Below are 17,743 nucleotides of genomic sequence, written 5' to 3' on the forward strand. Positions count from 1 at the left end.
AACGTAAACGAACATGTTCCTGGACGTGCTAATTATTAACGAACACGTTCGTGAATGTGTTCGCGAACGTTAACAAACACTAATGAACGCTTAACAAACGAACACGAACACAAACACTCCAAAAACCTTAACAAACGAACACGAACAGCCTCTGTTCGTTTATGTTCGGTTCGTTAACATCCCTACTTATACCACCACACATTGGTGCTGGACTTGGCCCTTTAAGCCTTTTATCGCCCCTCCACCCAACAATCCCAGCACCAACCAGTCTTAACTGTTATTGATGGGACAAGCTATAGCTTGTAGCGAATGCGCAACTTCAATTTATTTCTTTAAATTCGTTGAGTTTGTCTTACACAAGGAATATAAGTTTGTCTCATATAAGAGCTATGAGAGGACATATTGGGTCAGCTCCATAGTACAAGGGTAGATGCCTATAAATACGTTGGTTAGAATTTCTATGCCTAGAAAAAATGAGGATTTTGAGTGGTTAATAACATTATTTTTAATGTCATTTAAACATATTTGTTGACGGATGACCAAAATGTCTGAAAAAATATTCTAAAAAAATACGTACTAAAGGTGGAATAACACATAAATCTAAGACAAAAAAAAAATTAACACTTCTAACATAATAAACGAAAATATTTTTATATTTAATATCATTTAAATGATTTTGTTGACAGATAACCAAAAATGATTATGGCACAAAAATATTAGGACCAAATACAAATATTTATAAATAAATTTAAAAAAAGAAACTGTTACCTATAAATTCACAACAAAAAATTTAATTAACTCCTAAACTAAATATTGTATAAAATTAATTGTAAATTGACAAATCAAGACAAATAAAATGGGAGGGTGGAGTAATAATTAGCAAACATTTCACCATTCCTAATTGTAAATGTAATCTACTGTCAAAGAACACTGCAATGAAGGTCTGCAGATCATGCCATTTTACTAAGCTTTGAAAGAGTTGACAGAACTTCTTCCATGTTAGGCCGGTCTTGGGGGTCTGAGCAGGTGCAAGACAAAGCTAAATCCAGAAGAGCTTCCATGGCATCCTGCTTCTTGGAGGCATGTGCAGCTAGATAAGGATCAAGAATTTCCGATATCCCCCCGGTGCTATTATCAATGGCTTTCTGCACAAGTTGCCGCAATGTGATTGGCAGTTGATCCTCTCCTGTAAGTCCTGTTGGCCTTCTTCTTGTAATGAGCTCCATTGCTATTATTCCGAAGCTGAATACATCTACCTTAGTTGTCACTTTCCTCATATATGCAAACTCTGTTGTGCACATAAAGAACTAGGGTTAGCAGCATTTAAGAAGATGATAGTGATGTAGAGTAGTTAAGTATGTAGCTTCAAGTGAGGAGAATAGTGTGGATAGTGTTGAGAATATATATGTATGTTGGGCGTAGGCCGGTAAGGGCCAAGTCAGCACCATGTGGCTAGGGGATTGTTGGGTGGAGGCCGGTAAAGGCGGAGGCCGGAAAGGGCCTAAATCCAGCACCATGTGGCTAGGGGATTGTTGGGCGGAGGCCGGTAAGGGCCAAGTCCAGCACCATGTGGCTAGGGCATTCTTGGGCGGGGGCCGGTAAGGGCCAAGTCCAGCACCATGTGGCTAGGGGATTGTTGAGCAGAATCCAGCACCTTGGCTCTTGAAAATGTGTGGCGGTATAAGAAAATAAAGTTGCGTCTCCGCTACAAGCTATAGCGTTTGGCATAGTGGTAAACGTTTGATCCTAACAATATATATACCTGGTGCCATGTATCCAATAGTTCCTTCAAATGCTGATGTTGATGATGTGCTACTTTCTTGAATTCCCAACATCCTAGCTGTTCCAAAATCACTTACATGGGCATTCAAGTTGTTGTCTAGGAGAATATTAGATGGCTTCAAGTCACAGTGCACTATGGGGAAATCATAACCTGAATGCAGGTATGACAGCCCACTCGCGACCGAGACTAGAACTTCAATCCTCTTGGACAGTGTCAACCTTGAATCATCTGAGTCTGGATTGTGTATAATTCTGTCCAAGTTTCCATTCTCCATGTATTCTAAAACCAGGGCTTTTATTCTATTGCTCTCCCAAGCAAAACCGCAGACCTTAACTAGATTCCTGTGTCTCAGATGGCTCAGGGTCTTGACTTCCCTGTCAAAGCACTTATCAGACTCTGCTGAAAACTGTTTCAAGTTCAGATTCTTAACTGCCACAATGTTTCCATCCTGAAGCTCAGCTTTATACACAGTGCTTAAACTGCTGGCTCCTATAATGTTGTCTTCGCTGAAACAGTTAGTGGCAGTTTCCAACTCCTCTCGGCTAAACCTCCTGAGGCTCAACGAGGTGTATTCTGGACCTGTAATTTCAGCATCTTTTACTTTTTGTTTCTTGATGTGCTGATGAAGTAGGTAAGTTGCGAATGCCAGGACGACGAGAATGAAAACAGAAGCAAGTGCTGCAAGAATGATTATGGTTTTGTTTGACAAGCGGTGAGAATTCACACGATAGCAAGGCCTGAGCACCTGTTTTCCGCAAAGAGATGGATTTCCATCTAAATCAGAAGAAGTAATGTTTGCAAATAGACCTGTCTCCGGAATGTGGCCTTCAAGTTGGTTGAAAGAAAGGTTGAGATGCTCTAAGGTATGCATTTTGGCAAGGCTTTCAGGAATGGTGCCTCTGAAATTGTTGTGAGAAAGATCGAGAGAGTGAAGATGTTGCATTTTTGCCAAACTTTCAGGAAGCTCACCGTCTAGTTGATTATGGGAGAGGTTCAAGTTCATGATCTCGCTAAATCGAGTGAAAATATCTGCTGGAACTTGACCAGATAGCGTGTTCCCCGACAGATCTAGAGAAAATAAGTTTCTGCAGTTTTTCAGGGATCTGGGGATCCTTCCTGAGAAGTTGTTGCTTGACAAGTCTATCTCTTGCACCATTTCTAACATGCCAATCTCATCTGGAATTATCCCCTCCAAGAAATTGTGGGAGAGATTCAAGTAAAATTGCATACTTTTCATGCTTGCCACTGATGATGGAGAAACATGTCCAGTGAGAAGGTTGTGTGACAGATCCAACATCATCAGCCGTCTAAGATTTGTTATGCTTTCTGGGATAGTCCCGTTGAGCATGTTCCCACTAAGATCAAGCTGAGAAAGTAACTCGAGCTTTGAGACAGAATCTGGAATTGGACCAATGAATTTGTTGTGCTGCAGACGTAGATTAGTGAGTTGTTTAAGATCAAAGAGTTTCTCAGGGATTGGCCCTTCCAACTCGTTGTTGAACAGCGAAAGGCCTTGCAGGTTTGCAAGCTTTGATAGCTCAGGTGGGATGGTTCCTGAAAAACTATTTTCGTGTAGCTCCAAATCCATCAGGTGGCTCAAATCACCAATCTCTCTTGGGATCGGTCCATCCAACGAGTTACCCACTGCCCTCAGGATACGCAGATTGGATAGTCTGCCAATATCTGGTTTCAGTTTTCCACTGAAATTATTATAACTTAAATCTATCACCTGAAGCATCGAGCAATCGAAGAGATCATCCGGGATCTCCCCCGACATTTTATTTCCACCCAAAGACAGGTAAGTGAGGTTTCCTAATTCCCCCAACCCATTGGGTATGTTTCCCGAAACTCTATTATAACTCATAGTTATAACTAGAAGACGTGTGCAGTTAACGATACTGGATGGGATTGTTCCTTCCAAGAGGTTGTTATTCATGGTAAGGTTCTGTAAATTATGTAGCAATCCTATGTCTGACGGAATCGGGCCAGTCAAAGAATTGAACCCAATGGACAGATATGTTAAGGTTGTCAAATTTGTTATGGATGAAGGAATATGGCCAGTGAATCTGTTGATGTGGAGAGTGAGAACTTGTAGTGATTCTAAGGACCCTATCTCGGAAGGAATGGTACCGGTTAACTCGTTCTGGGACAGCCCCAAATGGGTTAATGATTTGAGTTGAAACAATGATGTTGGGATTGAGGAGTTCAACTTATTGTTGTACAACCTCAGGATTTCCAAATTCTCTAAGTTCCCAAGCTCAGGGGGAATACTACCTGTAAATTCATTGCTAAATATATTCAAGATGGTAAGATTCCTACAGAGCCCAATCTCAGATGGGATTTTCCCAGAAAGGAAGTTGAAATGCAACTGAAGAATTTGCAAACTGGACAGATTTCCTATTGCTGGTGGTATTGGTCCAGATAAGTGGTTTTGGCTCAGATCAAAAGCCTGAATGGCTTTCAACCTACCAATGGATGAAGGGATGGATCCAACTAATGTGTTACCATAACCGACGAATAGCTCGAGGTTAACCAGATTGCCAAAATCGGCAGGAATTGTGCCGGTGAGGTTATTGAAAATGAGACTTACTTGTAACAAGGAAGTGCAGTTGAATAAGGCATGGGGTATACTCCCATTAAGAAAATTGTTTCCAAAATCTAGACTCTCCAGGCTTCCAAGGCCCCCTAGCTCAGACGGGATTGGACCCGAGAGAAAGTTGCTGAAAAGTATGAGCTCAAGAAGGTGTGAGCAAAGCCCCAACTGGGGTGGGATTTTGCCAGTGAAGAAATTCAAGGTGAGATCAAGAACCTGGAGATTGGAGAGGTTCCCAATGGAGGGAGAGATTTCCCCTTTCAACTGCATGTCAATGAGGGAAATGTTGACGACCCGAGTCGACAAAGGATCACATGTAACCCCAGTCCAGTTGCAGTGTCCCTTTGCATCAGTCCAGTCCACAAGGCTGCCTAAAGGGTCATCAAGAATTGAGGCCTTGAAAGCTTTCATGGCCTCAACTTCTACTTCCAAGCTGCTTGGTTCTCCTGCCTGAACCATAATGAGCAAGGCAGAAGACAATATGGCTAATGCTAAACATACTTTCTGTGACATTTTTACTTTGATAGGAATAAAAATACTTATTATGATTCAAAGTTGAATAAAATGGCAGTATATATTGAGACCCCCAGTGTGCTAAAGCTTTAAAAGGACTCCACTTGTTTGTTTAATATATGAAGAAAAAGATTCTGCGTTCTTTGCTTAATGGACCCCAACTTCTAGAAAGAAACAAAAACTACTACATGTTCAGAACTCATGAGTACAGTGATACAGTCTACTTCCATCTCCCCTACCTATGACTGAGAAGTGAGAACCGCACATAGAGTCCACAATTGTCAACACAAGTTTCCTAATGATATAAATGCTATAGGATTTTTTATTGTCTCACTATAATGGGCACTTGTATGCCGTTCATACTTGTACAATCATATGTTCATATTGATGGAATGCCATCCAGAGTGAATAATTAAATAAGGTTCACAGATTCTGAGGATTTAAAATATATAGAGAACAACTCTCAATTCGCGAAGAATAATTAATAGTCGAGGGATTTGTGTTGTTTGTTCGTATTTATACGAACAAGAAATTCAAGTATGACTTGCGTTTCTAGTATAATTTTTATTGTGTTTTACTGAAAAAAAAATTAATTTTGAGAAACTCAAATGGAACTTTTGTTTTTTTTACCAAAAACTCAAGTCTTAAACGAGTTTTTCTTTCTTTTGTCTAACTTTTAAAGTTGCTCATTGTTATCCATTTCCTTGTGCTTTTTGATCATTTCAATCAATTTCCCGTGTTGACCCAACCTTCTGGCCTAGGGTCAAGCCACCTTGGGCCAACCATGAGGTCGGTCGCTAGGGTCCCTCATCCTAGGTCAATTCTTCTCGCTCCAGGTCATATCATCTATGTAATTTGGATCCGGGCCCAATATATTCGTTACACACACACGCACACACATATATATGGAGGATTCATGTGATCGAGAACAAGCTCCCGGATAATAAGTGAGAACTAATATAATCTATCAATTTGGAATTAAGGCTTATTAGAAAATAAAGGTAAAAATGTCGGGGTTAGTTTTATAAATATTTTAAACCTTTTTTTGAGAAGTAAATATTTTAAGAGTTAATACCACAAATGGTCCTCTGACTATTGGGCTAGTACTCCTTTTAGTCCTCGACTTTCAATTCGACCACAAATGGTCCTCTGACTTTTATTTTTGACCACAAATAGTCCTCCATTAAAAATTCTATTAAATAGGTGTTAAATCTAGGGATATTATCGTCAAATTGATATATATAAGTGTCATAAAATAAAAATGTTTACAATTTTTCACCAACAAACATAATTGAAAAAAATTAACAAATATAAATACTCCTAAATAAAAACACAATACACATTAGTCTCGTAATTATGCGTACAAAATGAAAATTTAATATTAGAGCTATCTATTTTTAATTTAACCAACAGATTAAAATGGAAGATTTTTTTTTAAAACCTTGTTTCCATAATTTTCATGGTTGTTCATACATGGCTGATTAATAGTTTTCACTCTTCATTAATCGATCAAACATTTTGTTTGGGACATAACTGAAGGTCACCACCATTGAATTAATATAATTAATCAAATACAAATTGCGAACATTAATCATGGAATTTTTTTAATTTGTTCATTTATGTGATTTTTCACGTCCTTTTTGTTATTATATTTATTAACTTAATGTTTATTAATGTTTGAAATTAATTATGGTGTCATATAATTCTCAAAAAGAAGTAATCATAATAATATTAATCAATTTGACGATATTACCCCTAGATTTAACACCTATTNGCTTAATGGACCCCAACTTCTAGAAAGAAACAAAAACTACTACATGTTCAGAACTCATGAGTACAGTGATACAGTCTACTTCCATCTCCCCTACCTATGACTGAGAAGTGAGAACCGCACATAGAGTCCACAATTGTCAACACAAGTTTCCTAATGATATAAATGCTATAGGATTTTTTATTGTCTCACTATAATGGGCACTTGTATGCCGTTCATACTTGTACAATCATATGTTCATATTGATGGAATGCCATCCAGAGTGAATAATTAAATAAGGTTCACAGATTCTGAGGATTTAAAATATATAGAGAACAACTCTCAATTCGCGAAGAATAATTAATAGTCGAGGGATTTGTGTTGTTTGTTCGTATTTATACGAACAAGAAATTCAAGTATGACTTGCGTTTCTAGTATAATTTTTATTGTGTTTTACTGAAAAAAAAATTAATTTTGAGAAACTCAAATGGAACTTTTGTTTTTTTTACCAAAAACTCAAGTCTTAAACGAGTTTTTCTTTCTTTTGTCTAACTTTTAAAGTTGCTCATTGTTATCCATTTCCTTGTGCTTTTTGATCATTTCAATCAATTTCCCGTGTTGACCCAACCTTCTGGCCTAGGGTCAAGCCACCTTGGGCCAACCATGAGGTCGGTCGCTAGGGTCCCTCATCCTAGGTCAATTCTTCTCGCTCCAGGTCATATCATCTATGTAATTTGGATCCGGGCCCAATATATTCGTTACACACACACGCACACACATATATATGGAGGATTCATGTGATCGAGAACAAGCTCCCGGATAATAAGTGAGAACTAATATAATCTATCAATTTGGAATTAAGGCTTATTAGAAAATAAAGGTAAAAATGTCGGGGTTAGTTTTATAAATATTTTAAACCTTTTTTTGAGAAGTAAATATTTTAAGAGTTAATACCACAAATGGTCCTCTGACTATTGGGCTAGTACTCCTTTTAGTCCTCGACTTTCAATTCGACCACAAATGGTCCTCTGACTTTTATTTTTGACCACAAATAGTCCTCCATTAAAAATTCTATTAAATAGGTGTTAAATCTAGGGATATTATCGTCAAATTGATATATATAAGTGTCATAAAATAAAAATGTTTACAATTTTTCACCAACAAACATAATTGAAAAAAATTAACAAATATAAATACTCCTAAATAAAAACACAATACACATTAGTCTCGTAATTATGCGTACAAAATGAAAATTTAATATTAGAGCTATCTATTTTTAATTTAACCAACAGATTAAAATGGAAGATTTTTTTTTAAAACCTTGTTTCCATAATTTTCATGGTTGTTCATACATGGCTGATTAATAGTTTTCACTCTTCATTAATCGATCAAACATTTTGTTTGGGACATAACTGAAGGTCACCACCATTGAATTAATATAATTAATCAAATACAAATTGCGAACATTAATCATGGAATTTTTTTAATTTGTTCATTTATGTGATTTTTCACGTCCTTTTTGTTATTATATTTATTAACTTAATGTTTATTAATGTTTGAAATTAATTATGGTGTCATATAATTCTCAAAAAGAAGTAATCATAATAATATTAATCAATTTGACGATATTACCCCTAGATTTAACACCTATTTAACAAAAATCTTAACGAAAGACTATATGTGGTCAAAAATGAAAGTCAGAGGACCATTTGTGGTCGAATTGAAAGTCGAGAACTAAAAGGAGTACTAGCTTAATAGTCAGAGGACCATTTGTGGTATTAACTCATATTTTAAACTTTTTGACATTGTATGTTTTTTTACTAAAATCATCAACCATTAATGAATCCTAATGAGCGGTTGCGATCAGTTCTCATTTTTTACAAACAAACCCTATTCTCATTATTTATATATATATATATATATATATATGCTCCCATGTAATAAATAAATAAATAAATAAAAGAAGAAGAAGAACTAAGGACTAACCTAATTCATCCATTTAGATAAACCAACAGTTGAATGTTGCTTGAAAAAAAAAATGTAGAGTTCTTTTTATAAATATTGAAAACTTAAAAATTTTTAATAATTATAAAATTGATCACATATTCTTTTATTACTAAAATCATCAACCATTGATTAGTTTTGGTGTCATCTCCCGTACCTAAACAACTAAACTTAATATTAGTGAATATCAAATAAAGTTACTTTTATGAGAACAAATTTAAATTTCATTTTCCGATTGCAAGACATAAATTTATTTAAAATTTATAAAAGTATTTAATATATAATAAAAGCTTTTGAAATAAATTTACAAATAATAAGTATCAATAAAAGTCAATGAAAATTTCTTAGAATGTTTTCAATTTAAAATTTTCATTATTTTTGTAGACTAGGCTTTTTAAAAATAAAATAAAATAAAATTCCTATAAAAATCAATAAAAATCTATAAATATTTGTAATATAATACTTTTATAAGCTCCTAAAAAATTACAAGAATCTAAAAAAAAAAAAAAAAGAATATTAAAATTTTTTAAAATTTGTTAAAGTTTATCGCTTTAAAAAGTTACAAATTAAGAAATTATAAAAGTCGAATACAACCTCTAATTATGCCCTAATCATGGGGGCCGGGTGTGAAACGAAGAATAAATTGTAGTGCACTAGTGGTCTTCTGCCATGCACCAAACTAAACGCGGTATGGATGGAGTCAACTGTCAATGTTCGGCGACCGGTGACCGTACTGGCGTGCTAAGAACAAGATCGATCTGAGGTAATATACAATATGCAAGTTGGTCAGACAGGCCAAAACATGATGAATTCAAGGAACCAATTTTTTGGTTGGCTCGTCGACATGCGTCTTTGGATAAGGATAATCCACAAATTTTCCATTCTTTGCTGCCAGCTTGTTCGTTTGTATGGATATTGCAATTATATATGTATATTGGAGCATGCTTTGGTGTGAATGCATACTACGCAATATTATAAAATGAATTTGTTGGTATGTAAAAGTAGACAAATTTATAACTTTAAAATCGCATCACGTGAAATTACAAGGTGTAACGAATTACGCGTAAAAGTGCACTCAAACAGTTGTACTTTTACATTTTATTGAGTGCACTTTATAGTATTGCTCGGTGGACTAACGTTTGTAATAATATCAATTTTTCGTTGCATTTTCTCCTTGTTATAGAGTTGTTGATCTTTTCAAATCAAGAGTTATATATATATATATATATATATATATATATATATATATGATGAGTTCTCAACTTTTTCTTGTGTTCCGATTTTCATATGATCCATTTCAGCCTTGCACACAAACATATATAAGGGCAATATTATCTAGTGAGAACAAAATCTTAGGTAAAATGTGTGGAGTAATGCATATCGTACCGTCTATATGGGAAAATCAACGACTCTAAAGTTTTGAGAAACTCAAATGCAACTTGCATTTTTTTACTAGAAACTCAAGTTCCAAACGAGTTTTTCTTCTTTTGTCAAAGTTTTAAAAGTTGTCCATGTTATCCATTCCTCTTTTTTTTTTTACCATTTCAGCCAATTTCCTGTGATAACCCAACCTTCTAGCCTAGGGTCAGGTCAGGCCACCTTGGGTCAACCATGAGGACGGTTGCTAGGGTCACTCATCCTAGGTCAATTCTTCGCTCCAAGTCAGATCATCTATGTAACTTGGATCCAAGCCCAATACATTCATTGCACACTCACATATATACACGGTTGCAATCGACGCTAGGCGCTAGTCCGGCGATAGACTAGCGCCTAGCGCCTAGCGCTTAGGCGGTCTAAGCGGTGCCTATGGAGCAATTCGCCAAGGCCTAGGGACGCCTAGCGCCTAGGCGGCCTATGCGACCGATTTTTGCAACAATGCATATATATGAGAGGATTCATGTGAGAATCGAACAAGCTCCCAAATAAAAAGTGAGAATTAATCTGATCCATCAATTTGGGTAGATCAATGACTAAGGGTTATTAGAAAGTAAAGGTAAAAATTCTGGGGTTAATTTTATAAATATTGTAAACTTTTTGACCCTGTATTTTTTATTTTTTTTTACAAAAACCCTCGACTATTGATGAACTCTTATGAGCGGTTGCGATCAATCCCCTTTTTTTACAAGCAAACCCTATTTTCATTTGAACACAGTCATATATATATATATATATATATATATATATATATATATATATACTAGTTCAAGTGCGGACAGTGTTTCCCATGCAGTTTGTGTGGATTCACCATTAGGTATGCAAAAATGCACCACACAGTATTCAGAGATTACACCACAATGGAATGCACCAATACACCACACTGCCACGCCTTGTGGTGCATTTATGCGTTCCCAATGGTGAGTGACTGCACGGCCGCACGAGAATTTTATATATATATATATNTGACTGCACGGCCGCACGAGAATTTTTTATATATATATATATATATATATATATATATATATATATATATATATATATATATATATATATATATAGAGAGAGAGAGAGAGAGAGAGAGAGAGACATAATAAGGTGTGACCGCGCCTTAATGTGCGGTTAGTGCGGCCACACCACTATGTATACAGATATACACCACTCAATGTTAGAAAATGCACCACACAAATATGCGCTGTTAGGTACGCATCACCAAAAAACACACCACTAGGTATGTAAATATATACACCACACAGTTTTAGGAAATGCACCATTAGCAGTAAGGGAGTTATGGTGCATTATTTTGGGTGTGTAGTGTGTTTTTTGGTGTTTTTGTGTATTTTCATTGTGGTGCATTTTCTAAAAAAATCAACAAAAATCTATAAATATTTGTGATATAATCTACTATACTAATAAGAGCCAAAAAAAGTTAGGCCTAAAATGGGTAGAAAAAATGGCGGTCAAATTATTTAATCAAATGGATGGATGAATTATTTAATCAAATAGATGGTTAAGATAATTCAGATNAGATGAATTATTTAATCAAATAGATGGTTAAGATAATTCAGATTAATATTATTAATAGAGATTATCTAATTTAACCTTACTTTTATGATTATCCGTTAAGTTTTTCGTTAAATATTCTCTTCTCCGTTAACATTCCGTTAACTTTTAACTTACCCATTAATTTCTATAAGAAAGGTATTAGGTTCGGATCTCATCTCAATCAAATTTGACATAATTAAGTTTCTCACTCTATTTTACTCTTATTAAATTAAATAAATTAGTAGCTACAACAAAAAATGATACATATGTATTTCTTTAATTTAGAATTATGTGTCTACAATACCTTTATTTGAAAAAATTATTCATTATCAAAAAATTAAATTAAATAAGAGAAATAATTTCATTAGTTATATTGTCTTTATTTTCTCTGCAAAGATTCTTTACATTCAAATTTATCAATTGATATTCATTACATTGTCCAGTATCTTATTTTTACAATATCTTGTAATTAAATATCAAAGTTATAGTACAAAATAATGTTATATATTTATTTACCAAGTATTTTATTAATACTATGAAAAAAAAAATTTAAAATAATTTGAAGCTAATTATATTAACTACTTGGGGATTGCTTGACAAAGACAGTACTCAAATAATAACCCAACAAATTGAAGCGGAATCACTCTGATCTATTTTACTCTTATTGAATTAAATAAATTAGTAGTTACACCAAAAAATGATATATATGTATTTCTTTAATACCATGAAAAAAATACAAAAGAATAGTTTGAAACCAATCATATTAACTACTTGGGGGATTTGTTGACAATGAAAGTACCCAGCAAATTGAAGCGAGAAACTAACTTTTAATATCTTTGGAATACATAATATTTTAAATTTTCAAATTTTTATTAATTTATTTAATTTTTTTTCTTAAACTAGGGATTTCGTTATCCACAATAACTCATTCAACAATAATTGTTGAACCAAATGAACCCCAAGCAGAACACCTAACGGAAGGTCCATAGCTCCTATATCATAATCTCATTGCATGACGTTGTCATCTATGCTACCAACAATAACCGAATTGCAAATAACACACTACCAACAAAAAGAAAGAAAACAAATAGTAAAGATGAACACAATGACAATGTTACTCAAAAGAGAATTAAGAACACTTAGAAAAATTCAAATTAAAAATAGTATTTATTTATACTATAATTTTTATACCAAATATTTAGACTATCGATTTTACAAGGTTGCAAACATTTATTTTAGTAATAATTATAATGAATTTTCTATATTATCTTGGATTCATATACTTTGAGTTAAATATTTAAATAAAAAAATTCGACATTCAATTACCCATGTATAAACTTCTCCTATATAATCTTACATTGATATACTTTCAAATATTTATTTAAATATAAACATTGGACATTAACCCATTCGCGCCGTGCGCGTATAAAACTAGTACTTTTATAAGCTTCTAAAAAAATTACAAGAATTTTAAAAAGAATATTAAAATTTTTTAAAATTTGTTAAAGTTTATCGCTTTAAAAAGTTACAAATTAAAAATTATAAAAGTCGAAAACAACCCCTTATTATGGGGGTGTTGAATGAAGAATAAAAATTGTAGTGCACTAGGGTAACTGTAGACCATGTTATATGTAGCTCCGTGGACCATGTTATATGTAGCTTCGTGGACCATGAAGTATGAATCATTTTAATTATATTTTAGTTTGATTTGATAATATTGTTATATTTTTTTGTTTCATTTTTTCTCCACACTTGTTTCACTATAGCAATACTAAAGTATCATTTTAATTCTACTATAATTTCATTTGATAATATACATTATTGTTTGAGCTCTATTTTCTTGTCTCGTTTTTAACACACACTAGTTTAATTATAATAATGTTGAATTATTATTTTAATTGCACGTCAAGTCATTTGACAACCGGTGACCATATTGACGGTGCTAAGAACAAGATCTTAGGTAATATATATACAATGATTACAATATGCAAGTTGGTTTGATAGGCCAAAACAAGAATTCAAGGAACCAATTTTTTTGTTGCAGGCTCGTCGACATGCGTCTTTGGATAAGGATAATCCACAACCTTTTCCTAGCTCCATTCTTTGCTGCCAGTTTCTTCGTTTGGATGGATATTGCAATTATATATATAATAATAGTTATCACACGTGTATTACGCGAATAGTCCAATATTCAATGTGCATTTTTAAATTAGTGTTTCAGAATTTATCAAAGTATCATTCGGTATCATAGCGTATATCAATGTAAGATTATCAATTTGTTCATAAAAGAATATTTCAAGAATGTATAACTATAACATGTGACAAAAATGTTGGATTAACTGGTGCAATAGCAGTTCTCACTGGATAGTACCTCAAGTATAATTTTTGCAAAACAAAACCTTATCCGTGATTCATGCTTCCTCTTGTTGTCACTTCCGTCATAAATGAATTCTTGATTTGATCTAGTCGTCTGGTGTGCTTCACTGCAATTTTAGTGCCTTGACGCAGTGCGCCTTCAAAAACAGAACAAAATCCTCTTTTCCCAAAAAGACAATGACAATAGGCATAGTTTCTCATTTATATTGAATATATATTGTAAATTAGGTATACTGTTTCATCAATGCCCAATGCGCGATTCTAATTAATTAACCAAAATTCATTTTAAATTTTTTTTTTTTGTATTTTTTAATACACTCTAACATATTCATAGTATAAGATTAGATAAGATAATAAAATTGTAAAGTAATGTAGAATTGTATCGTTATAAAATTTATTAAAATACTAATGTATCTCATGACCCAACAAATTAGCTATTCAATTTCGTAATTTAATATTAAAAGTAGAATTTAAGATTTGATAAATGAAAACATAACATGAAATCAAGATTCAAAAACATAGTTAGAAATATCATCGTAGTCAAAAGATAGAAATAAAATAAAGTTTTCAATATTAATAACAAAAAATAATTACAACTATCTTTTCTAAATATGAAAATTAATTGCAATTTAAAAAAAAAAAAGTTGATTTGATTGCATAGCTATAGTGGTAGAGTCACGTGAGTAACAGTGAGGTCAAATGACAACACTTAAATCTTATAAACAGAGTCATAACATTTTTAATCTCTTCGGTGTTCAAGGGTACGGTGAACCTTATATAAAAGAAAGTATCTATATAAAAGAAAGTATAGAAGGTATACTTTCTCCATCTATGTAGCATAAAGAGAATACTCGGGATTTGATCTCTGAGCTTCCCTTAAAGAGAGTTAAGAGATACCAACTGAACACAAGATACTAAACTTGAATATTGTCTTGATAATTTAATTGTAAAGAACTTGAAGTTTTGTTTAGAATCGTTATACCATAATTTGAATTTTTTAACTTTATTGTATAAAAATCATGCACTCCGACGTGACTATAAACTATATTTTATATGGAAGATATTAAAATTTATGATAAGTATCTTCATAAACTTTCAGCTTAATTATATTTGTATGCTTTTCTCTTATATAATTGTACATGCTTAAAGACTTTAGCAATTCCATCTCTAATTTCCCACAATTATTAATATATTTGCTAGTAATACACACACACTTCTTACCCATGAAAATGAAAATGTTGTCGAGTTGGTAAATTTTAAGATTTTCTTGATATGAAATTTGGAATTGTTAATTATCATATATTCTATTTGTCTCAAAAATTGATGTCCTTCTTGGGTTGCAATTTCCCACAAAAATTGTCAATCCCTTAAATACAATAATATTTCATCACTCAAAACACCCTTTAAAAGAAAATTGATAAGTGTATTTTAGATAATAAAACTTTTACCATATGTAATTATATTTTTATGAAAAAAAAAAAAGAAATAAAAACAGTAACGTACTTTCTTTTCTTTTTATTTTTCCAAAATCAGTCAAAGCAATAAAAAGTGGGGTGCATGTAATAATAATTACTCCCTTTTTTGAAAAAAATTAAGGGTGTGTTTGGTTAGCACAAGGAAATTGGAATTGAAATTGAAATCGGAAATTTGGAATGGGATTCAAATACTTGTAATGGTAGTATGGTAGAATTGGAATGATTATCAATATCTGGTTATGTATGACCTTATAATGGGAATAAAGGTTCTAAAAATACAAAAATAAAAAAATTAAGGTAATTGATCATAATATAATGACATCCAAAACACCAATATAAAACAAAAAAATCAAAACAAAAATCTAAAAGTATTAATCCAAACTTAAAAATCAGACTGCAAATGGTATGATATCCGTTTTTAATTAAGGAATGAAATTTTTAATCGAGGACTAATAAAATCTCATAGTTATGTTTTAAAAAGTTGTCAACCAAACACTAACTATAATTTTGATTCTCATTCCTGGTGTAAACCCATGAACCAAACATATCCTAATTTTTTTATAAGAAAAAATTTATAACGCAATTATTATGAATAAAAATGTACAATAATCTTTTAAATTTGTGTGTCTAATAAAAATGGATAATACCTTTGGTGTGGAGATAGTAAATGCTTATACGTTACTAACATAACACAATTATTGCAATGTTAATTCTCGATTATGGATCAACAATTATACTACTCATATTAATTTTGTGAATTACTCTCCGCTCCACTAAACTCTTTTTGCTTATTATTCATTTTAATTTCCTTTTCATAATTATTAATTTAATTAATTATGATGATTATGAAGTTCCTAACTCTTGATATTCCATAACTCCCAAATGCACTCTATAAATAAGTTCTTTCTCCACTATTGATTCCCAAGAACAAACCAGTAAGCTTTTGATCCTGCCAATATATATTTACTTCCATGGCTCACTCTTTCCTTTCTTTTGCCATTCTCTGCATATTCCTCCTTGTTCCACTCTCAGAATCAGGTAACTTTTATGGTTTATTTTTACCCTCTTCTTTTACTTTCTTTCTCCACCCTCTCTGCAGCTTCATTGTTAAGCAACTGATATTTACTGCATTTCCAGGTGGTCTTACAGGAGAGAAAGTTGAACAGGTGAAGTGTACAGACCCTGGAAAGGCAGAGCCACCTGCCCCAACTCCTAGCCTGGTAAGTTTATACGAATTTCATACAATGAAAAATGGTAATTGTGAGAACAACCCCAGCCAAATTAGTCAGAAAGAACGTACTTGATAACCACAAGGTTACAAGTTTTTACTCCCATATGAGAGTGGCCTATTTGCCATTTTGGTTTGAGCCTGTCAGCTACAGGCTAGTAAACTTCTTTGTGGTCCTTTGCTGATTAGAGCCACGAGATGGAGTTTATTCAATACAAACCCTCGAGTAGTGACTGCGGGTTTTCTCGAAAAGATGAGAGAATTGTTTTTATGATTTAAATTTGCAGAAATCATGGTGCATTCCAAAGCCATCAGCAACTTACCAGCAACTGGTAGACAACATGAGCTATGCATGTAACCTGGTGAACTGCTCTGCTGTCCAATCTGGTGGCCCTTGCTATTATCCCAACAGTCTCATCAACCATGCTTCGTTTGCCATGAACCTTTACTACCAGAAAGCGGGGAGAAACGATTGGAACTGTGACTTCAAGAACTCTGGCGTTATCGGTGTATCTGATCCCAGCTATGGTGATTGCAAATTTGACTGTTTCTAGATCCTAGTTATCTAGTCCTCCACTCTTTGGGTTTCATGCTCTACCTTGAATGTTCTGTTTCTACTTTCTAGGTTATGGTTTCCAGTTTTGTTCAGTATTTCTTGCTTTTATTTGTGAGAGTGAATCTTAGAAATTTTATTTACTGTCAGATAATAGATGTCATTATGGTTTTGAAGTAACAAAAACAACTTTAGTACTGAAATTTCTGGGAAAAAAAGATAGGAATCTGTCAAATGTTCTGAAGCATTGTTCTAGCCATAGACAAACACAAATATTTTAACCAAATGAGAGACAAAATCCATTGTTGTAAATGAAGTATGAAACTTTTCACCATCTTAGTTGGCACCAATTTAACCAACACTTCGTCCCTTAATTGGGCCGGCCTGGTGCAAAAGAGAATTAGTCTTGAGTATGGTGCAGGCTTAAAGGATGCCTACTATGTTAGAGCCTGCTCAAGACATCTCATGATCTTACCACCCCACCCACCC

The 17,743-nt window shown here is 33.4% G+C and overlaps 2 protein-coding genes across 2 annotated transcripts; one reads left to right on the forward strand and one right to left on the reverse strand.

Annotated features, from left to right (window-relative positions):
- Positions 1-813: 813 nt before the first annotated feature.
- On the reverse strand, positions 814-4,915 carry LOC116033462 (LRR receptor-like serine/threonine-protein kinase FLS2). Its single transcript, XM_031276205.1, has 2 exons — positions 1,763-4,915; positions 814-1,288 (listed from the first exon to the last, which is right to left on the reverse strand). The coding sequence occupies exons 1-2, from the start codon at positions 4,887-4,889 to the stop codon at positions 951-953; spliced, it is 3,465 nt and encodes a 1,154-aa protein (XP_031132065.1). The 5' UTR covers positions 4,890-4,915; the 3' UTR covers positions 814-950.
- An 11,507-nt stretch (positions 4,916-16,422) lies between these two features.
- Positions 16,423-17,385, forward strand: LOC116032347 (major pollen allergen Ole e 10-like). Its single transcript, XM_031274847.1, has 4 exons — positions 16,423-16,511; positions 16,611-16,693; positions 16,989-17,229; positions 17,327-17,385. The coding sequence occupies exons 1-4, from the start codon at positions 16,445-16,447 to the stop codon at positions 17,383-17,385; spliced, it is 450 nt and encodes a 149-aa protein (XP_031130707.1). The 5' UTR covers positions 16,423-16,444.
- Positions 17,386-17,743: the final 358 nt, after the last annotated feature.

Source organism: Ipomoea triloba, chromosome 10, assembly GCF_003576645.1.
Source record: "Ipomoea triloba cultivar NCNSP0323 chromosome 10, ASM357664v1".
Taxonomy (NCBI): domain Eukaryota; kingdom Viridiplantae; phylum Streptophyta; class Magnoliopsida; order Solanales; family Convolvulaceae; genus Ipomoea; species Ipomoea triloba.